Source organism: Thalassophryne amazonica, chromosome 10 (genome assembly GCF_902500255.1).
Source record: "Thalassophryne amazonica chromosome 10, fThaAma1.1, whole genome shotgun sequence".
In the NCBI taxonomy this organism is placed as follows: Eukaryota; Metazoa; Chordata; class Actinopteri; order Batrachoidiformes; family Batrachoididae; genus Thalassophryne; species Thalassophryne amazonica.
In genome coordinates, this window is record NC_047112.1 from 103,058,751 (window position 1) to 103,084,375 (window position 25,625).

General features: G+C 42.0%; 1 protein-coding gene across 3 annotated transcripts in view; it reads right to left on the bottom strand.

Annotated features, from left to right (window-relative positions):
- tprg1 (tumor protein p63 regulated 1) overlaps positions 1–21,241 on the bottom strand; it is an 86,006-nt gene extending 64,765 nt beyond the window's left edge. Inside the window, exons 1-3 of one of the 3 annotated variants that reach the window (XM_034180664.1) lie at positions 21,159–21,241; positions 8,039–8,272; positions 5,168–5,260 (exon numbers count right to left, since the gene is read on the bottom strand). In XM_034180664.1, the coding sequence (XP_034036555.1) occupies positions 5,168–5,202 (35 nt within the window). In that variant the 5' untranslated portion in view covers positions 5,203–5,260; positions 8,039–8,272; positions 21,159–21,241. Of the gene's footprint in view, positions 1–5,167; positions 5,261–8,038; positions 8,273–19,166; positions 19,186–21,059 lie in introns of those variants that run through there. The other 2 variants (XM_034180665.1, XM_034180666.1) reach the window with 2 other exon arrangements.
- Between the last annotated feature and the right edge of the window lie 4,384 nt (positions 21,242–25,625).

The window sequence follows — 25,625 nt, forward strand, 5'->3', positions numbered from 1 at the left end:
CATTCCAGATTAATCCTAGCAGTTGCAGAACAAACAGACGGCTCACTGAGCTGGCGAGGCATCAGGCCGGAGCTACAGGCTATGGGATCATGAAATGAGTCACCCTTGACTGGTCACTCCCGTCGCAAAGATGTGTAGGTGTGAAAGGGATCGAACTCCAGAATTGGGATGGTCTGCCATAATACTTGAGTGTGACACAGCATGAGAAAAAAGACACTGTGGTCTGTAACTGTTGCAACACACCTGAATCTACAAACTGCTGAATCTCTGGGGTTCAAAGGCCTCTTTCACGCCACAAAAACATGACATATAGATGCACAGAAATAAGATCTGTGGCAATTCCTCAAATTTTACAAAATCAGGTCAAGTCTGGAGCATACGCTGGTGTTGTGTGCTGCTGCATCCACCACACTATGGAGCTGCCTTGAGTCCTGGATGGCAATCATCTATCTGCCACAGCCAGGTGAAACATGGCCGTTTAGTGACGTGTGTAAAACTCGCCAATATCCACCACAAACATTTCACACAACACCATATGGTTGCTAGCCCTCGCTGGGGTGTGGTGAGTATTTTGGTCATGTTCAAAACACTTGCAACTCAACGTCACTCATCGGGTAGTCACCCCTTACACTCCATGCACACACTGTCTGTGTGACAGGCTGGAAAGCACCAGGTTGTTCACAAATGGAAAAGAAAACAAGCAAAACAGAGACAAAGTTGTTAAAACTCTGGGCCAGAAAGTAGCAAATGACAGCAAGGTTTTACATGCTACATTAAACACCACGTACATGCAGTGGTCACATGCAGTGCACACATCAGCAGTCGCCGGTACTGGCAGCAAGTGCTGGCAAGCATAGCACTCCAATGGCTGCCACTAACACATCACGCACACTCCTTGTGTGTGAGAGGGCCTTAAGTACACTGAACAAAAATAAGGAAGTATTGCGGTTCCTATCACAGGCATGAGAGTGGCATCTGAAAATAAAAAACATGGAAATCTGAAAATAGACAGGGCTCTGAGAGCTGCCTTAGGCCCCCAACAGGGTCACAGGGCAGTGCCCTGGTTAGGGGCACAGGGGGCACATTTGAAGGCAATCCTGAGTGTTATTGTTTTTTTTACAATTTTCACTGGTTTGAAGACACTAATTTCTAGAGTTTTCAGGCAGTATTTGTGCTAATCTACATAGGTACTAGGCCTTACTGGTGAGATAGTGTGAATGATGAAATGATTTCTCTCCTCATGAAAGATTCTAAAGAAAGACAAGTCCATCTTCCTCTTATTTGTTGGCAGTACTAAGCATTTCTTTCTCATGACTCACCCTGGATATTTATATATCAGTGCAAAAACCAGCATCAGTAAAAAATGAACAGCTGCTCAGACAATGTTTACTCACAGGAATTTGATTCAAATCTTTCCAAAATGCAAAGTTAATGTTATTCAAAAATTTTATTGCATATTTTAGCTTATTACCAAAGATTATATAACTAACTAGCACGTTGACAGTGGGGATCCACGCGCTCCAGATTGGGTAGTGTTTATAAAATAGGGAGCTGAAATTTCAAGAGTGGTAATAAATTATGCAAAGTTTCTATAATGAGTTGGAATGGCATATAAGTCCAAAATATTTTTAGAACCTTAAACCTTAGACCTCAACAGTTTTTAGGGGAAGAACTCAACCCAATTATTTCCTGTTAGTTATGTAATTTTTTATGTCAATTTACTGTCTTAATGTATTTATAAATTGTTTAGGTTCTTGTTATCATATACAGACCATTATTATTATTGTTTTTAATTATTATTACTACTACTACTTCTATTTTGTCATTTGATTTTTCAATGAACCACAATGTAAATAAGTGTTTTCACTTTCTTGTGTTATCTGTGCATTTTAATGCATTTTGCAATTATTATTATGTTCGCCAAGGACATAATAAAATCATCTGCGTGAATTTGTCTGTCTGTGTTGATTAGCAGGATTACATCAAAGCTACTGCAGATTTTGACAAAATTTTCACCACAGATGCAGATTAGGGCAGTGGTGTCCAAAGTATGCAAGAAAGGGCTAAGAAGGTGCAGGTTTTCTTTGATTTCACTGATTATTTTTAGCAGATGGAATGAGTTCATAAGTGAGCTCACCTGCTGGAGACAGTGGCTGCTATATCCATGTTTATATATGCCATGTTTTTGTGGAGTCAAAGAGGCCGATGAACCCCAGAGATTGGTCTTTTTCCTCTTTTGTCTGGAGGACACAACGTCCGTGATTTACAAAAACAATCTGAAACGTGGACTCATCAGACCACAGCACACTTTTCCTCTTTGCGTCTGTCAATGTCAAATGAGCTTGGGCCCAAAGAAGGCAGGGCATTTCTGGATGTTGTTGAATGTATGGCTTTCGCTTTGCATGGTAGAGTTTTCACTTGCAATTGTAGATGTAGTGACAAACTGTGTTAACTGACAATGGTTTTCTGAAGTGTTCCTGAGCCCACGCGGTAAGATCCTTTACACAATGATGTCGATTTTTAAAGCAGTGCCACCTGAGGGATCGAAGGTCACGGGCATTCAATGTTGGTTTTCGGCCTTGCCGTTTATGTGTAGACAGTTCTCCAGATTCTCTGAATCTTCTGATTATAATATGGACTGTAGATGATGGAATCCCTAAATTCCTTGCAATTGAACATTGAGAAACATTGTTCTTAAACTATTTTTTTCATGCAGTTGTTCACAAAGTGGTGATCCTCACCCCATCTTTGCTTGTGAATGGCTGAGCCTTTTGGGGATGCTCCTTTGCCTGTTTGAGAAAAGTGTATAAAGTGTGTATAGTGAGGGGTTTTACAGCCTTGAAACGTCTATAATAATTGTAAAAAATAAAGCTGTCTACTTCGTGGATTTCGCCTATTGCGGGCTATTTTTAGAACGTAACTCCCGCGATAAACGAGGGACCACTGTATATCTACATGAAAGGTTTATCTTTGACCCGTTGTGTGACTGTCATGCCAAATTGCGCTGTGTTTGCGCTTGTGATGGAGGGCTGTATGTGGGGTTAATCTACTGTCTCGTGTCACTTCTCAGATCAGTTGTTGGTTTGGTTTTGTGGTATGCAGGAGATCACTTGACCGAGGGTCTATACATTCAAATAATTAAAAAATACTGTCATCACTCTTTACTCTTACTCAGTCAATCAATTCAATCATTTTTTTATATAGCGCAAATCACAACAACAGTTGCCCCAAGGCGCTTTATATTGTAAGGCAAGGCCATACAATAATTATGTAAAACCCCAACGGTCAAAACGACCTCCTGTGAGCAAGCACGTGGCTACAGTGGGAAGGAAAAACTCCCTTTTAACAGGAAGAAACCTCCCGCAGAACCAGGCTCAGGGAGGGGCAGTCTTCTGCTGGGACTGGTTGGGGCTGAGGGAGAGAACCAGGAAAAAGACATGCTGTGGAGGGGAGCAGAGATCGATCACTAATGATTAAATGCAGAGTGGTGCATACAGAGCAAAAGAGAAAGAACAGTGCATCATGGGAACCCCCCAGCAGTCTACGTCTATAGCAGCATAACTAAGGGATGGTTCAGGGTCACCTGATCCAGCCCTAACTATAAGCTTTAGCAAAAAGGAAAGTTTTAAGCCTAGTCTTAAAAGTAGAGAGGGTGTCTGTCTCCCTGATCTGAATTGGGAGCTGGTTCCATAGGAGAGGAGCCTGAAAGCTTCAGTCAGTCTCTTACAATGGTGTAGCCTAAATACACGAGCTTTCTAGGAGCACACCCATTTCATTACGCACGCTCAGAGGCACGTACCCTCCGGTGCGTACTTTTGGTGGGGGGGGGCGCTCCCTGTGATAAACTCATCACCCCCTTAAATATTTTTTTTCTGGCGCCGGGCCTGTTCCAATTAGGTGTTCTATGAGCATTCAACTTTCCCAGTCTTTTGTTGCCCCATTTGAAATGTGTTACAGGCATCCATTTCAAAATGAGTAAATATTTGCACAAAACAACAAAGTTTATCAGTTTGAACATTAAATATTTTGTCTTTGTGGTGTATTCAATTGAATATAGGTTGAAGAGTGATTTGCAAATCATTGTATTCTGTTTTTATTTACATTTTTACACAACGTCCCAACGTCAATGGAATTGGGGTTGTACACAGCCTTCCCCCCACTCCCACAAAGTACAGATTGATCATATCATCCCTGCACTGGAAGGTACAGTACATCGGCATGCCTTTGCACAGCCCCATTCCACTATATTTATTCGACAGTGAACATAGTTTTGCCTATTTGTTTGTTTCTCTATTTGACTACTTTACTTCTTACAGAAGTATTTTTTCCTTTTCTTGTTATTGTTGTTTATGCACCAGTGACACCAAATCAAATTCCTTGTATGTGAGAAGTTACTTGGTAATAAATGTGATTCTGACTTATTGTGTTTTTGTAGTTCAATTGGTTTACTCGGTTTAGTTAAGTGTCATGTTGCTGTTACCATGAGTGAGAACTGTAGTGCGTTTGATGTCTTCCAGCACAGTCTGTGTAAAAATAAAAGCACCTGCATGCAGCAGAGAGCAGAAAAGAGAAAAAGCTCTCCATGTGCGTATGCTTAAAACTTCAATTAAAGACAAACTGGGGAGAGCTGACATTTGCCGTTTGGTATGCTTATGTATTTTTGGTCAAGAATTAATGTTGCCACAACACAACACTGATTGGATTAATAATTTTGGATACACTATGGCTATTAGCTAACAACACTGAACAATGGATGTTGATAAATACATTCTGGACTCAAGTGCCATTCCAGAAGGGGGCGGTACACCATGTATATATCAACAGCGTTCATGCATCAAAAACATTCAGGACTCACACGCCATTCCAACTTTTTAGAGAAACTTTGCATAATTTATTACCACCCTTGAAAAAATGTCAGCTACCTATTTATAAACACTACCCAATTAAGATCTCCGTGGATCCCCACAGGCAACACGCTACTCACACTATAACACTGTGGATTTGCTGACAAGTAAAATATTACAGTTCCAGCTTCAGGCAAACTGTTGTCAAATTAAAAATGTTCAATACACTTATGTGAAAAGCTTATGAAGTAAAGACTTTACACATCCCACACTACATGCTGACATGACCATGAAGCTGTGAGATTTAGCACGTCTGAACTTACTCTGCCATCAGCCAGATACCATGGAATGCTGCCATCTATTTCTTTATCCACTAGAACTTTAATGTCTTCGATGGCCAGATCCAGAGTGCCAGGCTGAGGGAAGGAAAAAGCATGGGTGTCACTTTCTATATTCCATTTTGACAATCACAATGTGTGCAGACAATGCTAAAGGGGTCGTCTTTGAGGTCGATTCACAGCTGGGACCGGCACTCCAACAGCATGCCACAGCTACTGTGCGTCAAAAAAAAAAAAAAAGACAAAAAGCCTTCAGCACAGGAAAATGAATGCAAATAAATAAAGACAAATTTTCATTTTCCAAATATATTATAAATCACAGAAACCAGCTTTTCAAAGGAAAAAAATGTACATCTAAAATCTGGCAATCATTTCTATTTCACAATGGAAGCTCCACACAAAGCTTCATTTTAAAACAGTGACTCAGCACCTGTGTTATATATTCAATTCTTGCTCTGACTGAGTTCTGTCAGTCTGGTTGTGTCGAGCCGGTTTGACAACATCATAGGTGTGACTGACTTTCCATTCAATACAACACAATAGAGCTGTTTTAAACACAAACTGAAGTGATTCCTGTTTGGTCTGGTCAACACTGTGGTCATAATGACATTCTGATACTCTGCAGAATGCAAAGATTTCAGTTTCCCAATAAAAAGGAATTCAAGAAAAATCCTACACTAAAAAAAACAAACAAAGAAAATCAGCTGTTTTAATGGTTAAAAAAGTGAAAATGTGTAAAGACCTTGATAAAACAAATTTAATTGTATAAAAGTGCTGTGATTTACAAATAATTGACATTTAAATCCAGAAAATGGTAAATGGACTGCATTTATATAGCAGTTTTCTGTCTTTGGGGTGGGAAAGTTCCTCCCCACCCCATAACCCCTTAAAGGTCCATTTTGGTAGACTTTTTGCTCCCTTGTTTTCACTCTGGGTTGCCACAGCAGATCCAAGGTGTACCTGCATGTTGATTATGCAGAAATTTTACACCAGATGCCCTTCCTGATACAACTCCATACTACATGGAGAAAAGTGGCAGGATGGGATTTGAATAATAATTTATTATTATAATTGCTATTATTATCATCATCGGGTTACTATTTATAGTAATATATAATATTATATATAATAATATATATATTTATAGTAATATATAAGAATAAAGTAATTTTGCCAAAAACCCAGGAGCTTCGTATACTATACTATACTTCGTATTTCTTTGTAATTGATGTAAATAAAATCCACAACACATTCAGTGGCAGCTTCACCATCAGAGAGCCTCATCCACAACTACCACAAAAGACTCCAAGCTGTCACTGATGTTAAAGGGGGCAAAACACAGTATTAAGAACAGAGGTATGTAAACTTTTGATCAGGGTAATTATGATTCAAAAGAGCAAACAGTTGTTTGACAATAAATGACTTCACCCAACCACTAACCATGAGTGAAAAAAAAAAGTTTTTGTGTTATTCATATTCCCCGAAAAATGGCAAAAAAAATAAAAAAATAAAAAAATAAAAATTCTGCCAGGGTATGTAAATTTTCAACACAACTGCACTTTCTGGATGCACTGTAACTATTACTGGAAACACTCCACTGACAAACAATTTTATTATGAATAGTTCATCAGTGTAGTAATAAAAAATATGAATGAATGAATAAATTGATTCATTCATTCATATGCACTAAATTCACATACGACACCAACTTTCTTGCGAAAACGGGCTAGAATATACATCAGTGCTGAAATTCACTTAGGGTATCAAAATAACACTGCATGGAAAAATAAGCATAAAAAATGTTCTGCTGGTCAGTATTAAGTTAATTTTATGTTGGGTACAAGTCCAGGCACCTATAACATACCAGTTTATTTTGGATACCAAGCACAGTTCCGTAACTCAAGACAAGTGGAAAGTTTAATTTAGGGAAAAATCACCCAAAACTGCATGTCACAATCAGCCACAATAATACCAGTACAAATTTTAAGTGTTAAAAAACTGACATGTTCCAATATAAATCACTGAGTTTTTATTGCATATTAGGGGAGTTTCAAGACGGTGTGTGTTTGACAAGCTGTCCACTGTTTTTCTTGGTTGTTTTAATGCTTTTTTGTTTGGTGACCAGGGGTTCTCCTCTCCTGGTTTATTGCAGTCAAGTATTATTGCTCCCGTTTGGCATCATTCTGGATTTCCCATTTCTGTCAGCTGTGTGCGTGAGAAAGAGAGACAGACAGAGAGAGAGAGAACACGGGAGGAGAAAGGCAGCAAGGCCATCACCTCCCCTATTTAAATATGTAAATCATTTGCACATGATCCCGCTTACTTCAATTAAGGATCACTGGGTGGCTGGAGCCTATCCCAGCAGTCATAGCACGAGAGGCAGGGTAGACCCTGGACAGGACGCCATTCCATCGCAGGGCCACATACAGACAAACAAACAGACATTCACACCTGCACCTACAGCCAATTTAAAGTCTCCAATCTGCCAAACGTGCATGTCTTTGTGGAAGGAAGCTGGAGGTCACCCACATGAACACGGGGAGAACATGAAACTCCACACAGAAAATCTCAGGTGGGAAGTGAGCCCATGACTTTCTTGCTGTGAAGTAACAGTGCTAAGCATGAAGCCACTATGCCATCTGTCCAAAAAACAGCATTTTCATATTTTTCTCAATTAAAAAGATGAGAAAATTCTGTTATTTGGTCACATTCTGATGATGTGGGAATGTATGTCATGCTTGCTTTTTTAAATGTGTGCATACTGAGATATAAGGTATTTCACTGCTTCTTGGCACCATAAATTACAGTTATGTACTTGCCACTTGTTACTGCAACTGGAAATATGAAAGTCTTTACCCTCAAGACAAAGAACTTCTTGAGCCTGAATTGATTCACAGGTGACTGCCTTCGGGTGTCCTGGGAGAAAGCCATGATGATTGGAGCAGAATGCTCATCTGCGGGTGCAGGGCGCTCCGCCGTGGGTGCAGGAATGGCAGCATGGTGAGGGTCCTCTTGATCACCTGAAGGGCTGATGTACTCCTCTGCAACAACCACTTCGCCCTTCTCAGGCGCCGCCATTTATCTCGACAACTGTGATTGACAACAATGTGAGGATCATTATTTCAACCACAAAGGATATTTCAATCAGTAAAAACATCAACTTTTCCTACATCAACATTCCCTTTGTATTACTTTCCAACATTCTACCTGAACTATATAAAAATGTTTTACCTTTCCTTCAGAAAAAGATTTATGATCAATTTCAAAACTATTTTTTAGATACAGTATGTTTGCCAACATGTACACGCCACACTCTCTATTGCCTTACATCAAAAGAAAATAATTTCAATCAAAACTCAACAAAAAAAAATTTCTTCTTTCCTTTTTTCTCCTACCACTTCCTGCTTGATGGTTGTGATCTGAACTTGCACATGTATGAGCGCATGGATTGACAGTTCAGAGAAAAGTCCCATAATACAACAGTGCTACAGAAGGTGCCACGTTTACATTTCACCACTGAACAAATGTGTGCAGCCGAACCAAGAACACTTGAAGAGACAAGGTTTCAACTAGAGCGCCGCGCTTGTAGTGCTCAAACCTAGTTTCCAATTTCACAAATTTTTGCCTTTGAAAAAATTTTCAAGGTCAAAGTCTTGTTAGAAGTGGCTTTTCATAAACTAAAATACAATACGAACTATAGATCAAAAGTGCTTTTCAATGTTAAAATCAAACAGCCGCTAAATCTGCAACACAAATCAGATGCGAATCAAATTTAGTCTATTCACTGAGAGTGCCAGTTTGCACCTCACTGTCACAAAAAGAGTGATAGTGGCACTTTTGATTGAGATATAATGCAAAATGTATACAAAATGGGCTTTTCAATATTAAATTCAAATTTCCACAAAATCCACAATCCATATCAAACTTTGTCATGTGATGGCGAATGCCAGTCTGCACCTCACTATCAAATATGAGTGATTGGGACATGTTTAGGGATGGGTATTGATAAGATTTTAAGCTGAATAAGCTTTATTGTCATTGTATAAAAAACACAATGAAATGTCGTTCGGCAACACCCCTGTGCAGCAGCTCCCTCACAGACAAATTACAATATACAATAGACTATCACATATAAAATATATAGTCTGTTAAAAACTCAGTATAAATAAGATAATGAATATTAAATACATATTTTAAAGAATAAAACAGTGGAGGGAATATCCAGTGCAATAATAAAACAGTGCAGTGTAACCCCAGTGCGATACAAGTAGTCAATATTCTTCTAAAAGTCTTTTCACAGCCAGTGGGAAAAAGCTGTCCTTCAGTCTGTTTGTGCGGGCTCGGATAACCCGGAGCCTGCCAGACGGGAGGATGGAGAAGAGGGAGTGTCCCGGATGGTAGGGATCATTCGTGATCTTTGTGGCCCATCCGAGAAGGCGTTTTGAGTAAATCTCAGCCAGGGATGGGAGCGGGCAACCAATGATCCGCTGAGCTGTTTTAATCACTCACTGAAGCTGTTTCTTCTCAGATGCGATGCAGCTGGCGTACCATACCGTACATCCATATGTGAGTACGCTCTCAATGGTGCAGCTGTAGAAATTCTTCAACAGAGGCGGAGGCAGCTTGTTCTTTTTCAATGTTCTTAGGAAAAATAGGCGTTGCTGGGCCTTTTTAACCAAATGATTGGTATTGGCTGTCCAGCCAACTTCCTCAGAGATGTGTAGTCCTAGGAACTTGAATTCTTGGACACATTCCACCCGATTTTATCGATATAGATGCCATCATCGATTTGTATTCTTTATTGATTCCCTTATCAATACCTCCTGTGAATTTTCTGTGTACTAAAAGTAGGCTTTACAGGTTTTCTATGTCAACAACATTTTATTGTGTCTTAAAGTAAATAAATATGAAATTGGTCACTGGATCCTTGATCTCTGGACATAAATAGAAATAAACGAAATCTGCAGTTTTTGTCAAAAGCATTTCCTGTTGTGTGGGCCGCTGAAGAGGAGGTACTGCTGGCCCACCACCACCAGAGGGCGCCCTGCCTGGAGTGCGGGCTCCAGGCACCAGAGGGCGCCGCCGCCTCACGTGAGCAGCTACGGTGACAGCTGTCACCCATCACCTGAGACAGCTGACGGCAATCATCTGTGGGGTATATCAGCAGGACGGCACCTCCACCTCATTGCCGAGATATCGTTTCTACCTACGAGGTAACGTATCAAAGCTGACGGAGTGTATCCTTTTGGATTAGTGTATAGCTTGTGGAGTACTGTTCCAACGAGAGGTGGAGGTAACTTCCCTGCTGTTCGGAGTCTTGGGTGCAAACGCGCCCCCATCTAACTGTTCTTTGTTCCTCGCCAGCAGTACCAGGTCCGACACGCGGAGGCAGTGGCCACCTGGGAGTTCGGGACTTGGCGGCTCCAGTATTTCCGGGGTCCTGTGGCGGAGGAAGCCGTGTGGTTCGGGTCTTACCTTGGAGAGGCATCTCCTATCTTCGAGCCTGCCCACACGACACTTTTGTGAATTGACTGTTGTCCATTTCGTGATTGGTTGTATTCGTTGTGCACGTTCACAACAGTAAAGCCTTGTTATTTGACTTTCTCCATTGTCTGTTCATTTGCGCCCCCTGTTGTGGGTCCGTGTACTGACACTTTCCCAACAGGATATCTCGGCCAACGTCATGGATCCCGAGGGGCGTCAACCGGCTGTTGAACGGCCAATGGAAGAACAGGACGCGCAGGCGTCCGCGGGAGGGGTAATCGGTGAGTTGCAGCGGATCCTCACCGCTTTCACGACTCGGTTGGATTTCATGACCGAGCAGAACGTCCTCCTGAACCGCAGGGTGGAGGCTCTCGCCGCGCAGGTGGAAGCGCGCCCTCCGGGCGCCGCTGCTTCTCTCCCTCCCGTAGATCCTGTGCGTAACGTTGACGTTCCACTGGTTGTTCAACGACCTCTCCCTCCTTCCCCGGAAGCATACATAAGCCCTCCAGAGCCGTACGGAGGCTGTGTGGAGACGTGCGCGGATTTTCTGATGCAGTGTTCGCTCGTCTTCGCACAGCGTCCCGTTATGTACGCGACCGATGCTAGTAAAGTAGCTTATGTCATAAACCTGCTTCGCGGTGAGGCACGCGCTTGGGCTACAGCGCTCTGGGAGCAGAATTCACGGCTCCTTCTGACATACGATGGGTTTGTGAGGGGGCTCAGAACCGTGTTCGATCACCCTAATAGGGGCGAGACCGCTTCAACCGTGCTACTGTCAATGAGACAGGGGCGCCGGAGCGCAGCTGTTTATGCAGTCGACTTCCGCATCGCGGCTGCGAGATCCGGCTGGAATAACGCTGCCCTCCGCACCGCCTTTGTAAACGGACTGTCTTTGGTTCTCAAGGAGCACCTGGTGGCTAAGGACGAACCGCGGGATTTAGACGGGCTTATCGATCTTGTCATACGGTTGGACAACCGGTTAGAAGAACGTCGGCGGGAACGAGACGAAGGGCGTGGCCGGGCACGCGCCGTCCCTCTCCCTTCCGGTTCCGACCGCGCTCCGCCTTCCCCACGCTCCACGGCCCCTGCGCTCCGTGGGGCCACAGCTCCCCCTACTGACGAAGCTATGGACACGAGTAGGGCAACATTTAGGGCACCAGCTGCACAGAGGAGACGGGCCCATGGAGCTTGTTTTGTTTGTGGTGCACTAGAGCACCATGTGAGAGACTGCCCCGAGCGGTTACAACACCAACGCCCGCCCCTACAGACTGGGCTAGGGGTGGGCCGAGACATTCACGTGGGACACACCCACATTGCTACACGACTCCCAGTCACGATCCTGTATGAGGATTTAACCCTGAAGGCCCCAGCACTGGTGGACACGGGCTCTGAGGGGAATCTGTTGGACTGCAGATGGGCCAGGGAGATAGGGCTCCCTCTGGTGGCGCTTACCTCGCCTGTGCAGGTTCGAGCGCTAGATGGCTCCCTGCTCCCTCCGATCACACATAAGACACCACCTGTAACGCTGGTGGTGTCAGGAAACCACCGGGAGGTGATCGAGTTTTTTGTGACTCAGGCCACTTCCCGTGTGGTTTTAGGCTTTCCCTGGATGTTGAAGCACAATCCCCGGATTGATTGGCCGTCCGGGGTAGTGGTTCAGTGGAGCGAGACCTGCCATCGGGTGTGTCTAGGTTCCTCGGTTCCTCCCGGCTCCCAAGCTAAGGAGGAGGTCAGAGTCCCGCCCAATCTGGGGACGGTGCCGGTGGAGTACCACGACCTTGTCGACGTGTTCAGCAAGGATCTGGCGCTCACACTCCCCCCCCACCGTCCGTACAATTGTGCCATCGATTTGGTTCCAGGCAGTGGGTTCCCGTCCAGTAGACTGTACAACCTCTCACGGCCTGAGCGCGAATCAATGGAGACCTACATCCGGGACTCGTTAGCTGCCGGGTTGATCCGAAATTCCACCTCCCCGATGGGCGCAGGTTTCTTTTTCGTGGGTAAAAAAGATGGCGGACTTCGTCCATGCATTGATTATAGGGGGCTGAACGAAATCACGGTTCGCAACCGATACCCGTTACCCTGTTGGATTCGGTGTTCACGCCCCTGCATGGAGCCAAGATTTTTACCAAGCTTGATCTTAGAAACGCGTATCATCTGGTTCGGATCCGGAAGGGAGACGAGTGGAAGACGGCATTCAACACCCCCTTAGGTCACTTTGAGTACCTGGTCATGCCGTTCGGCCTCACAAATGCCCCCGCGACGTTCCAAGCCTTGGTTAACGACGTATTGCGGGACTTCCTGCACCGGTTCGTCTTCGTATATCTAGACGATATACTCATCTTTTCTCCGGATCCTGAGACTCATGTCCGGCATGTACGTCAGGTCCTGCAGCGGTTATTGGAGAACCGGCTGTTTGTTAAGGGCGAGAAGTGTGAGTTTCACCGCACCTCTTTGTCCTTCCTGGGGTTCATCATCTCCCCCAACTCCGTCGCACCTGATCCGGCCAAGGTTGCTGCGGTGAGAGACTGGCCCCAACCCACAAGCCGTAGGAAGCTGCAACAGTTCCTCGGCTTTGCGAATTTCTACAGGAGGTTCATTAAAGGCTACAGTCAGGTTGTTAGCCCCCTGACAGCCCTGACCTCACCAAAAGTCCCCTTCACCTGGTCGGATCGTTGCGAGGCCGCGTTCAAGGAGTTGAAACGGCGCTTCTCGTCTGCACCCGTTCTGGTGCAGCCCGATCCTAGTCGCCAGTTAGTGGTTGAAGTGGACGCCTCGGACTCAGGGATAGGAGCTGTGCTGTCCCAGAGTGGGAAGACCGATAAGGTCCTTCATCCGTGTGCCTATTTTTCCCGCAGGTTGACCCCGGCTGAACGGAACTATGACGTCGGCAACCGAGAACTCCTTGCGGTGAAAGAGGCTCTTGAAGAGTGGAGACACCTGTTGGAGGGGACGTCCGTGCCATTCACGGTTTTCACTGACCACCGGAACCTGGAATATATCAGGACCGCCAAGCAGCTGAATCCCAGGCAAGCCCGCTGGTCACTGTTCTTCGGCCGTTTTGACTTCCGCATCACCTACCGGCCCGGGACCAAGAACCAGAAATCGGATGCCTTGTCCCGGGTACACGAAGACGAGGTCAAAGCGGAGTTTGCGGATCCATCCAGTATTTCATGTGTCAAAGCTCAAGCCCCATCACACCTCGCCCCTCTGTACACCCGGTCCGGCACCACCTCCTGCCCGGATCATCGATGGCGAGCCGGCTTGGACAGTGCGCCGGTTGTTGGACGTCCGACGGATGGGCCGGGGCTTTCAATATCTGGTGGACTGGGAGGGGTACGGTCCCGAAGAACGCTCCTGGGTGAAGAAGAGCTTCATCCTGGACCCGGCCCTCCTGGCCGACTTCTACCGTCGCCACCTGGACAAGCCCGGTCGGGTTGAGGGGGGGTCCTGTTGTGTGGGCCGCTGAAGAGGAGGTACTGCTGGCCCACCACCACCAGAGGGCGCCCTGCCTGGAGTGCGGGCTCCAGGCACCAGAGGGCGCCGCCGCCTCACGTGAGCAGCTACGGTGACAGCTGTCACCCATCACCTGAGACAGCTGACGGCAATCATCTGTGGGGTATATCAGCAGGACGGCACCTCCACCTCATTGCCGAGATATCGTTTCTACCTACGAGGTAACGTATCAAAGCTGACGGAGTGTATCCTTTTGGATTAGTGTATAGCTTGTGGAGTACTGTTCCAACGAGAGGTGGAGGTAACTTCCCTGCTGTTCGGAGTCTTGGGTGCAAACGCGCCCCCATCTAACTGTTCTTTGTTCCTCGCCAGCAGTACCAGGTCCGACACGCGGAGGCAGTGGCCACCTGGGAGTTCGGGACTTGGCGGCTCCAGTATTTCCGGGGTCCTGTGGCGGAGGAAGCCGTGTGGTTCGGGTCTTACCTTGGAGAGGCGTCTCCTATCTTCGAGCCTGCCCACACGACACTTTTGTGAATTGACTGTTGTCCATTTCGTGATTGGTTGTATTCGTTGTGCACGTTCACAACAGTAAAGCCTTGTTATTTGACTTTCTCCATTGTCCGTTCATTTGCGCCCCCTGTTGTGGGTCCGTGTACTGACACTTTCCCAACAATTTCCTTTCAGTTTTTGTTTCTGTGTAGGCTCTCAGTTGTCCAGGTGGTTTCCATAGTAGAGAAGCTTGAATCTTCGACTGGACTGGGTTGCTTGACGCGAGGACGTTTCGCTTCAAATCGCAGAAGATTCCTCAGCTAAAATTCTTGCTCTGGTGGTCTGACTTCTGTCTTGACTCTTGTCGAGAAGAATGATCCGAAGTCACAAAAGCTGGAGTTTTAAACCTAACCAGACCCCTTTCAGACCCCCAGACATTTCCTTTCAGGTATAAATGAGACAAATGTAAGTCCATAGCCTCTGAGCTGAGCTCTTGCAGCCAGCTGCGCTGTACGTCAAGATCAATATAATCAGTGGTGGGCACAGCTAACCAAAACATTAGCTTCGATAACAGATAATGAGCTAACTGAAAAGTTATCTTTTATAAAGCTAAACCGATAAACCACCCAAAAATGTATGGTAAGTTACAGATAACCGATAACTTCCAGTATTGTCTCCGGTACACTCGCAACTACTAACAAGCTGATTTAGAGTTTTAACACCATGATTGCTTCTGGTAGCATCAAAGGCAACTACAGACCCAAACAATGAGTTAGCACTTATGTCTTTGTGCATCCTGCCCACTGCTGGAAGCTTCTGTTTATTACATGGCGTCCAGCAGAGAAGCAGTTGACAGGAGCAGCAAAGCTCAACTCTCTACTCAATAACAGCGTTGCCGTGAGGTGTAGGGCTTGGAAAATGAAGCAGTGCTGACTTATGGTTTGGTTTATAAATAAAATTAATACTGATAGAATAACTCCATTAATGTCAATTCTGTCATTTGTACAAAGTTAAAATATAACATATATCTTTTAATGTTGAATAATGCACTAATTCTGAAGTTTTGTAACAAACACAGACAGATGCCAAAGGGATTATGGGTAAAATGTGCCTCTGCTAACACTGATTGGTTGACTCATTCATTCTATGTCAACCAACACGTTAATGTGAGGTGTGTCGTGTGTTGACAAATGTGCTTTTGTAAAATATGTCATTTTTTTCATTTGTGGAATAAATAAAAAATAAATACCAGCTGGTACCTGTGGGACCACATCGCACCACTTATGTGGGGGAGAACAAGAAGAAGAAGAAGAAAAAAAAGGAATAAATGAATAAAAACGGCGCACCATATACAAACATCGCATTATATTAAATACCTCTCATCAAGTGGGCAACACAAGTATGATCCGTCTATTCCTCTGTAGATGGCCCATGGTCACTGATGTACAGTCATGAAATGACATGAATGAGAAGCAGTTCGCTCATCTCATTCATGTCCACATCTTCTGGCACATTTCCAGCCAGCTACGCGTGCGTGTCCTGCCAACACACGTGTCTTGTGGATGGCGCGCCGCAGGACACCACGTCATGTGGAACAGAGCTCATGTGGGTGACGTGACGGTCAGCTTGCTTCCTGCGTGTTATGATCTGACAGTTCATTTTAACCTGGGAGCAGTCTGTCCATGTGTGCACCATGCGCGTCCGCTTGCTGCAGCTCCTTGCCACAGTGATATATGTTTTTATTTATGTCCACTTAATGATAGCAAACAGACACATGCGCATCACAGTGGTCAGTTGTTAGTCCATGTCCGTCCAAACACACTACTGTCCAGCTGGGATATCCAGAATGATAGTTCCCCACAGTTGCTTCTGTCACAGCCACAACTCCTGTCAGTTTTTAACGCACACACTAAATTCAACCAAATTCGGACTATGTGTGAAGGGGCCCTAAAGACCTTCAATATTTAGGAACATAGATTATCATCCGATGGGTCCTCTGAGATTATAGTATCATATATATCTGGGAATGGAATCAAACTTGTATATGGATTTATTTATCAAAATACATTACATCCACAACATAATCATTCTGTCCAAACATTAATTGAAATATTGTCAGCACAGTGCATATTAAATGACTCATGTCAAATTCATCGTAAACAATTTTGCATATTCCTCATTCAGATGATATGTGCTTCCTGTGGCAGTTGTGGGTGCTGGCATCTTGGTTCTAACATGTTGAACAGGTACTCAGCAAACGTCCTCTGTGTGTGGCCAGTTAAAACTTTGCGCTGGGCCGTGCGGGTGCAGGAACTGCACCTGGATGTCACTGCTTGCCTCTGAATAATCTCTGACACTACCAGCCCACCAATGCCGATCATACAAACATATGACATCTTGGCCAGGTGCTGTGTGTCCATGGACAAATCATCACTCTGGAAGTTGACTGAAAACCCAGATACACCTGACACCCAGCTCACATTTAACTTCGCTCCAGCAGGTTGAAAGCAATGGTTGTCATGAGTGGCTGGGACGGGTGCAACGATTTACCCAAACTGACTCCAACAACGGACCCAAACTGACCTAAATATGACTAAATGAAGTACTTTTATTTATATATCTATTTATTTATTTATTCGGAAATGTGAAAGCACATTGAAAACAAACAGCATACACCGTTGCCGTCGTACAGCGGGACGCACTGCTGCCTCGTCAGGGCTTGTAACATCCGATATCAAAGTTCAGGGTCCATTGTATGCAGCCCGCCCCCCCCAAAAAATTTTTTTCCAGGACTCATAAACGTACATTAACATCCCTTGGGCATTCTGAAGAGACAGCGGGAGGGAGAGAGAGAAAGGGAGAGAGGGAGAGAAAGCGGTCTATTTTTTTTCAAGACCTACCATTTCTCTTTTCTCTGAAATTATGTAAGCCACGTTTTTGTGATTATCAGACTACTGAAGTGTATGTAAATGCAAGAGATCAGATTCTTACAGTTATCTGATTACTAACAGTTAACAAGCTTACCCTATGACAGGGTGAGCTTGTTTTTAATCACAGAGACGCATTCACAAATGTAACTTCTGCCACGGCTGTATAGAGCCCACATAGAATGCCACCGCAGAGTGTGCATCTTTTTTACCGCCATACAATTTATGATACGAGAAATGACCTTCTAGCTATCTGTTCTATATTAGGACCGGGTAGTTTTCAAATGATCCATTTACAGATCACTCCATTCTGAAGTTAGACAGTTCATCAAGTTTGATAAAATATTATCTATCAGGATGTCACAAAGAAGAAAATGGTCAAAGTCTAAAATTCCTGACCCAATATTCAAGTGTGGAATCTGTAAAAACAAAGTAGAGAAAGACAGGATTGAATTTTCACAGTGCACTAGTTGGATTCACAGGTAATGATTATTTTTAGTATTTTTATATATATATATATATATATATATATATATATATATATATATATATATATATATATTATTATTATTATTATTATTATTATTATTTATATTAATATTGTGTCAAATTTATGATCCGTTTAATGTTGGATATTAATAAGAAAATCCGTTATTGTAAATATCTTACTCTGGAATTATACATAGGTTATAACAGTCATGAATCTATTATCCAAAAGTGCCATGCTTGGAATAGTTACTACTACTACTACTACTACTACTACTACCACCAATAATAATGAAAACAATTTTAATAACAATAATAACATACTTTAAAGATCTTGCACTGGATTGTCCCAGAATGGTGTGTCAGCATGGAGTGAAGATGTATTATCCTTCGTCTGCAAGGCATGCGCCCACACAAGTGACGGCAACAACCCTGAGACGCATTGAGGTATTGGTCGAGGGAGAGAACTACAAAGATGCTGCCAAACAAGAGGAAATGTTGCTCTCCCTGTATGAGGTGAATCTTCCACCATTACCAACAAAGTGTCCCACAGACAGTGTGACAGTTGACAAAGCAACAACTATTAATAAGGAGTAATCAACGCAGACAATTCCATCATATTTCAGACAAGACAAGATGAGGTGATAGAACTTTGTGAGCAAACCGCCAGTGGGTTCTTGCCCCACATACAAAAAAAAAAGAATTCTCCCATAATTACATGACCAGGTGACTACCAAAATCCACAACAAGAATACCACAAGAAATTGGACCAACAACAATTCAGAATCACTAATGAAGCAAGACACAGGCTGGAAAATGCAATCTTTGGTGGATTTGGTGAAGAAGTTGGAGACCATTGTCGCAGCACAGCACACGGATGTTCGTAGGGCCATTGCTTCAAGAGGGGCATACAGACATTCTGGACCATTTGCAAGCTATGTTATGGACCCAAAAGACTGGTCTTCTCTGACAGAGTCCCAAAAAATAAAGTCTTGAGAAAGCCTATCACCATAAGATCCCATGTGCACTCAACAGATGGTGCCTTCAGTATGCCACTGACCCCTACATCGGGCAAAAAGCCAGGTCAGGAGCGCTGTGTAAATACAAGACCCACCACTGTGCCCAGAGAAAGTCAAGTTTACCTCGTAATGAGGAGGACCGCCAGGGTGTGGCTTGTTCCTGTGGTCACACACCCTGTTGGGAGTGGGTTCAAAAATTCATTGTTGTACATAAGTTATGTATATATTGCATATTTCATAATGTGACTTTGTAAGATTATCATGGCTATTCGCAATAAAGATGTGAGCATTTATTTTCAGAGATATATAATTAGGATGGTATCATTTGGTTAATGAAATGTCTTCATTTATTACTACTGTATAGCTTCTTAGATTATAAAAGCGAAGCAGAGGAGTAGCACCTGGGAAAAGCTAAAAAAAAAAAGAAAAACCTGAAACAATCTAGAACTGAGTGAAAATAAAACTGACTAATTTAACACAATGTAAATAGCCAAGTAAACAATCAGAATCAAAACATTTATGACTATGAAAACAGATAAGTGTATATAAAGCTAAGGGAATCTGAAACACTGAAAAACAGCTAACTGAACATAAATTAATGCAAAGCTATGCAAACAGCTAAATGAATACAAAGCTAACAATCTAAAATGTACTTAAAATAGCACTATCTGAATCTTGCTAGTATATCTCCTCAGATTATAAAAGCGAAGCAGAGTATTGGCTGACCCTAAACCTTTTTGACATGAGGCTACTTTGGTGATTTGTTGGCAAAAATTTGAGTTATGTTTCGCGAGTGTGCGGATATAGCACTTTCATTGAAGCTGTCCTGGGCCTGAGTATGTTTATTATATTAATTTACCTCCCTCCCGCTGCCTCTTCAGAATGCCAAAACAATAAACAAGGGAGGTTCAAGTACATTTGAGAGTTCTGGCAATTTTTTTTTCTTTTTTTTTTGGGGGGGGGGGGGGGGGGGGGAGTCATACAACGGACTCTGAACTTTGATATCTGATGTTATGAGCTCTGATGAGGCAGCAGTGCGTCCCACTGAACGTCTGCAAAGGTGAATGCCGTTTGATTTCAATCTATCGTTTTGAGAACGGAGTGCATTTCCAAAAATAAATAAAAGTACTTCATCCATCCATCCATCCATTTTCTTCCGCTCTTGCGACCCGACTCCGGATAAAAGTACTTCATTTAGTCATATTTGGGTCAGTCTGGGTCCGTTGTTGGAGTCAGTTTGGGTAAATCGTCGCACCCCCTAGGACTTTAGTGGCCTGCTGTCTGTCGTGCTGGTTTGACAAGGCCTCAAAACACTCTTTTGAAACCCAAAGAGTATGTATTCTGTGAATGTTAACCTTTGCACATGAGAACTTAGTCATAAGTTTGCAAAATTGTTCATGATGAACTTCAAATGAATCATGTAATGTACTGACCATATTACATTTGACTCAACATGGTACAATGAGGTTCTGGCTATTAAGAATCTAAAAAAATACTAAATTTAATTTAATAAAATTATTAAATGTCATAAATTTATTACATTTTAACTTAATACAATTATTAAATGTAATAAATTTATTACATTTTAATTTAATAAAATTATTAAATTTAATAAATGTATTAAATGTTGGCAATTTCCTCATTGTTGGAAATAAAAACTGTTCAAGTCAACCGCAGTGGAAATGTGTACATTAAATTCTTTCTGTAAAGTGAATATAGAGGTCATTAAAATATAATACTTCAAGCAGTCTGAAACAGATTATTTTTGTTACGACTATAGAACAAAGTTATTAGTGGGATCAGCTGGTTCGTCCTTTTCGAACGAGTTGTTGTGCGTTGGAGCTGCGCAGTCGCTAAATGCGGCTGATTTACCGTCGTTTTAAGCCTTTCGTCGGATATATCGTCCAAAACATGAATTCATTATTTAATTGAGTCTTCAATCTAAAATGTGAAACAATTTAACAAAGCGTAGTGAGAGAAAGCAGAGGAAATACAAACTGAGGCGGAGGCGCTCACCGCCAAACTTCCTCTCTCTCCTCTCTTTAAAGTCTTTAAACTTTGTCAGGACGGAGCCCGAAGATGCTCCTCGTAGCGCTCAGGAGGACCTTTACTCACGTTAAGATGTGGAAGAATCACAACAAAAGCGTACAGCCACGACAGGTGTAAAACTTCCTGTTCCGGACAACGACTAAGAGACGTTGCGCAAAATGTGCGCAGCCTGACTGCGCCTCCGTTCAATAATCCACAGTCAGGATTTTTATTATGTGAAAGGTGTTAAGAACATTTTGTCGACCAGAGGTTCATTTATTTCACAGACTCAATACCATGTTAAAAGAAAAGAAAAATTGAAATAGAAAACAGTGGTTTAAAGATTTTTAAATCTTCACTACAGTGATTTCTCTTACTGTTTCTGCAACTTTATCCATCCATCCATTTTCTGTACCGGCTTACTCCAATTAAGGGGGCTCCTAAACCAGCAGTCATAGGGCGTGAGGCAGGGTACACCCTGGACAGGACGCCATTCTGTCGCAGGGCCCGCATATAGAACTCTCTTAGAGCAAAGTAACGATAGCAAGTATAGTATAGTATAGTATAAGTATGGCAAGTATACTACAGACGTGTACTGTTAGTATACTAGAAAGAACACAAATTTTATAATTTTTCGAACTAAATTGGAACATTTCAAGTTTATAAAAGTATATTTTAAAGTTTGTTTTAAGTTTGCAAAAGTACACTTTAAAGTATACAACAAGTACACTCATCTATATACTATCAATGTACTTGGTATATCCCTCTTGGTATATCCCTATTTTTACTTTATTATTGTATACTTGAAGTATACAATAAAAAAGTATACACATTGGTTATTTCACTATTTTACTCTTTATACTTTAATTTTGCTTGGCATATTACTTGTAGCTTACTATTTATATACTGAAAATATACTCCTTAAAGTATTCTTAAAGTTTACATACTGTATGTACACAAGAGTGTGATGCATTTTAAAAAAATCACAAGACAGAATGTTGAAAACAAGTTTGATATATTTTCAAACATTTCAAAAACAAAGACCTATGAAATCAAGTCCTTCCTTTGTGGATAAAATTAAAGGAAAAAGTGCATGTAAAATGTAAACATAATGGTCTCTCCAAGATCAAGTCCTTATTTGTAAAAATGTAAACATAGCATCTTCAACTGAGAACTAAAGTCCTTCCTTGTCAAAAAAGGTAAAAGAAAAGTGCGAACCTTTGGAACCAAAAATAAATAACTACATAGAAAAAAAATCTGTACTTTTATGACTTCTTTTCAGTTACTTGAGTCAATGACTTGACTTACAACCCCTGGCAAAAAGTATGGAATCACCGGCCTCAGAGGATGTTCATTCAGTTGTTTAATTTTGTAGAAAAAAAGCAGATCACAGACATGACACAAAACTAAAGTCATTTCAAATGGCAACTTTCTGGCTTTAAGAAACACTAGAAGAAATCAAGAAAAAAAGATTGTGGCAGTCAGTAACAGTTACTTTTTTAGACCAAGCAGAGGAAAAAATATGGAATCATTCAATTCTGAGGAAAAAATTATGGAATCACCCTGTAAATTTTCATCCCTCAAATTAACACCTGCATCAAATCAGATCTGCTCATTGACATTGACCCTATGTCATGACATTGACCCTATGTGTCTTTTTGCAAGGAATGTTTTTGCAGTTTTTGCTCTATGGCAAGATGCATTATCATCTTGAAAAATTATTTCATCATCCCCAAACATCCTTTCAATTGTCCAAAATATCAACATAAACTTGTGCATTTATTGATGATGTAATGACAGCCATCTCCCCAGTGCCTTTACCTGACATGCAGCCCCATATCATCAATGACTGTGGAAATTTACATGTTCTCTTTAGGCAGTCATCTTTATAAATCTCATTGGAATGGCACCAAACAAACGTTCCAGCATCATCACCTTACCCAATGCAGATTCGAGATTCATCACTGAATATGACTTTCATCCAGTCATCCACAGTCCACAATTGCTTTTCCTTAGCCCATTGTAACCTTGTTTTTTTTCTGTTTAGGTGTTAATGATGCCTTTCGTTTAGCTTTTCTGTATGTAAATCCCATTTCCTTTAGGCGGTTTCTTACAGTTCGGTCACAGACGTTGACTCCAGTTTCCTCCCATTTGTTCCTCATTTGTTTTGTTGTACATTTTTCGATTTTTGAGACATATTGCTTTAAGTTTTCTGTCTTGATGCTTTGATGTCTTCCTTGGTCTACCAGTATGTTTGCCTTTAACAACCTTCCCATGTTGTTTGTATTTGGTCCAGAGTTTAGACACAGCTGACTGTGAACAACCAACATCTTTTGCAACATTGCGTGATGATTTACTCTGTTTTAAGAGTTTGATAATCCTCTCCTTTGTTTCAATTGACATCTCTCATGTTGGAGCCATGATTCATGTCAGTCCACTTGGTGCAACAGCTCTCCAAGGTGTGTTCACTCCTTTTTAGATGCAGACTAACGAGCAGATCTGATTTGATGCAGGTGTTAGTTTTGGGGATGAAAATTTACAGGGTGATTCCATAATTTTTTCCTCAGAATTGAGTGATTCCATATTTTTTCCCTCTGCTTGGTCTAAAAAAGTAGCCGTTACTGACTGCCACAATCTTTTTTTCTTGATTTCTTATAGTGTTTCTTAAAGCCAGAAAGTTGCCATTTGAAATGACTTTAGTTTTGTGTCATGTCTGTGATCTGCTTTTTTTCTACAAAATTAAACAACTGAATGAACATCCTCCGAGGCCGGTGATTCCATAATTTTTGCCAGGGGTTGTAGTATATCTTGCTCCAAGTGCATAATAAGCAGAGGTGTCAAGTAACGAAGTACAAATACTTCGTTACTGTACTTAAGTACACTTTTTAGGTATCTGTACTTTACTCCTTTACTTATTTTTCTGCCTACTTCTGACTTCTACTCATTACATTTTCACACAAGTATCTGTACTTTCTATTCCTTACATTTTTAAAACAAACAGCCTCGTTACTCTTGGCTTCAGTTTAATATTTATATATATATATATATATTTCACGTCATGTGCGCCTGTAATCAACTTTTCTGCAGCACGGCTTTGCTTTGAACCGTGAACCAATCGAAGCAGTGGTTCGCAGATTGAATGCTTCGACCTATTGCATGCTTCGACCTATTGCTTCGTTTATTCTTTCTTTCTTTCGCTTAATTTTCCCCCGCTAAAATCCTAAAGAGCATACTTCTGTGAGTATTATTTACCTTTTCTACGTTAAACCGACCTGTTATGGTCTTCTGAAACAGCTAATAGATGTATTTTATAACTTAAAAACGGGAGCGACGCTAACGCGTTAGCATGTCTATGGCGTTTTCAATGTTAAAAGTTAGCATTAAGCAATTGCAGCTCTCATCACGTTCGGGTGCATTTGTTTTCAAATTGTAATATTTCTTAAATTTATTTTTGTTTATATATCAATAATCTAATGATTATTATATACAATTTTAGAGAAAGAGGCAAAAAGAACCTCAATAGAAACACAACAGAAAATATAAAAGCCATCACTTGACCCAGCTATCTTAGCTAATTATAGGCCAATCTCCAACCTTCCTTTTCTCTCAAAAATTCTTGAAAGGGTAGTTGTAAAACAGCTAACTGATCATCTGCAGAGGAATGGTCTATTTGAAGAGTTTCAGTCAGGTTTTAGAATTCATCATAGTACAGAAACAGCATTAGTGAAGGTTACAAATGATCTTCTTATGGCCTCGGACAGTGGACTCATCTCTGTGCTTGTTCTGTTAGACCTCAGTGCTGCTTTTGATACTGTTGACCATAAAATTTTATTACAGAGATTAGAGCATGCCATAGGTATTAAAGGCACTGCGCTGCGGTGGTTTGAATCATATTTGTCTAATAGATTACAATTTGTTCATGTAAATGGGGAATCTTCTTCACAGACTAAAGTTAATTATGGAGTTCCACAAGGTTCTGTGCTAGGACCAATTTTATTCACTTTATACATGCTTCCCTTAGGCAGTATTATTAGACGGTATTGCTTAAATTTTCATTGTTACGCAGATGATACCCAGCTTTATCTATCCATGAAGCCAGAGGACACACACCAATTAGCTAAACTGCAGGATTGTCTTACAGACATAAAGACATGGATGACCTCTAATTTCCTGCTTTTAAACTCAGATAAAACTGAAGTTATTGTACTTGGCCCCACAAATCTTAGAAACATGGTGTCTAACCAGATCCTTACTCTGGATGGCATTACCCTGACCTCTAGTAATACTGTGAGAAATCTTGGAGTCATTTTTGATCAGGATATGTCATTCAAAGCGCATATTAAACAAATATGTAGGACTGCTTTTTTGCATTTACGCAATATCTCTAAAATCAGAAAGGTCTTGTCTCAGAGTGATGCTGAAAAACTAATTCATGCATTTATTTCCTCTAGGCTGGACTATTGTAATTCATTATTATCAGGTTGTCCTAAAAGTTCCCTAAAAAGCCTTCAGTTAATTCAAAATGCTGCAGCTAGAGTACTGACGGGGACTAGA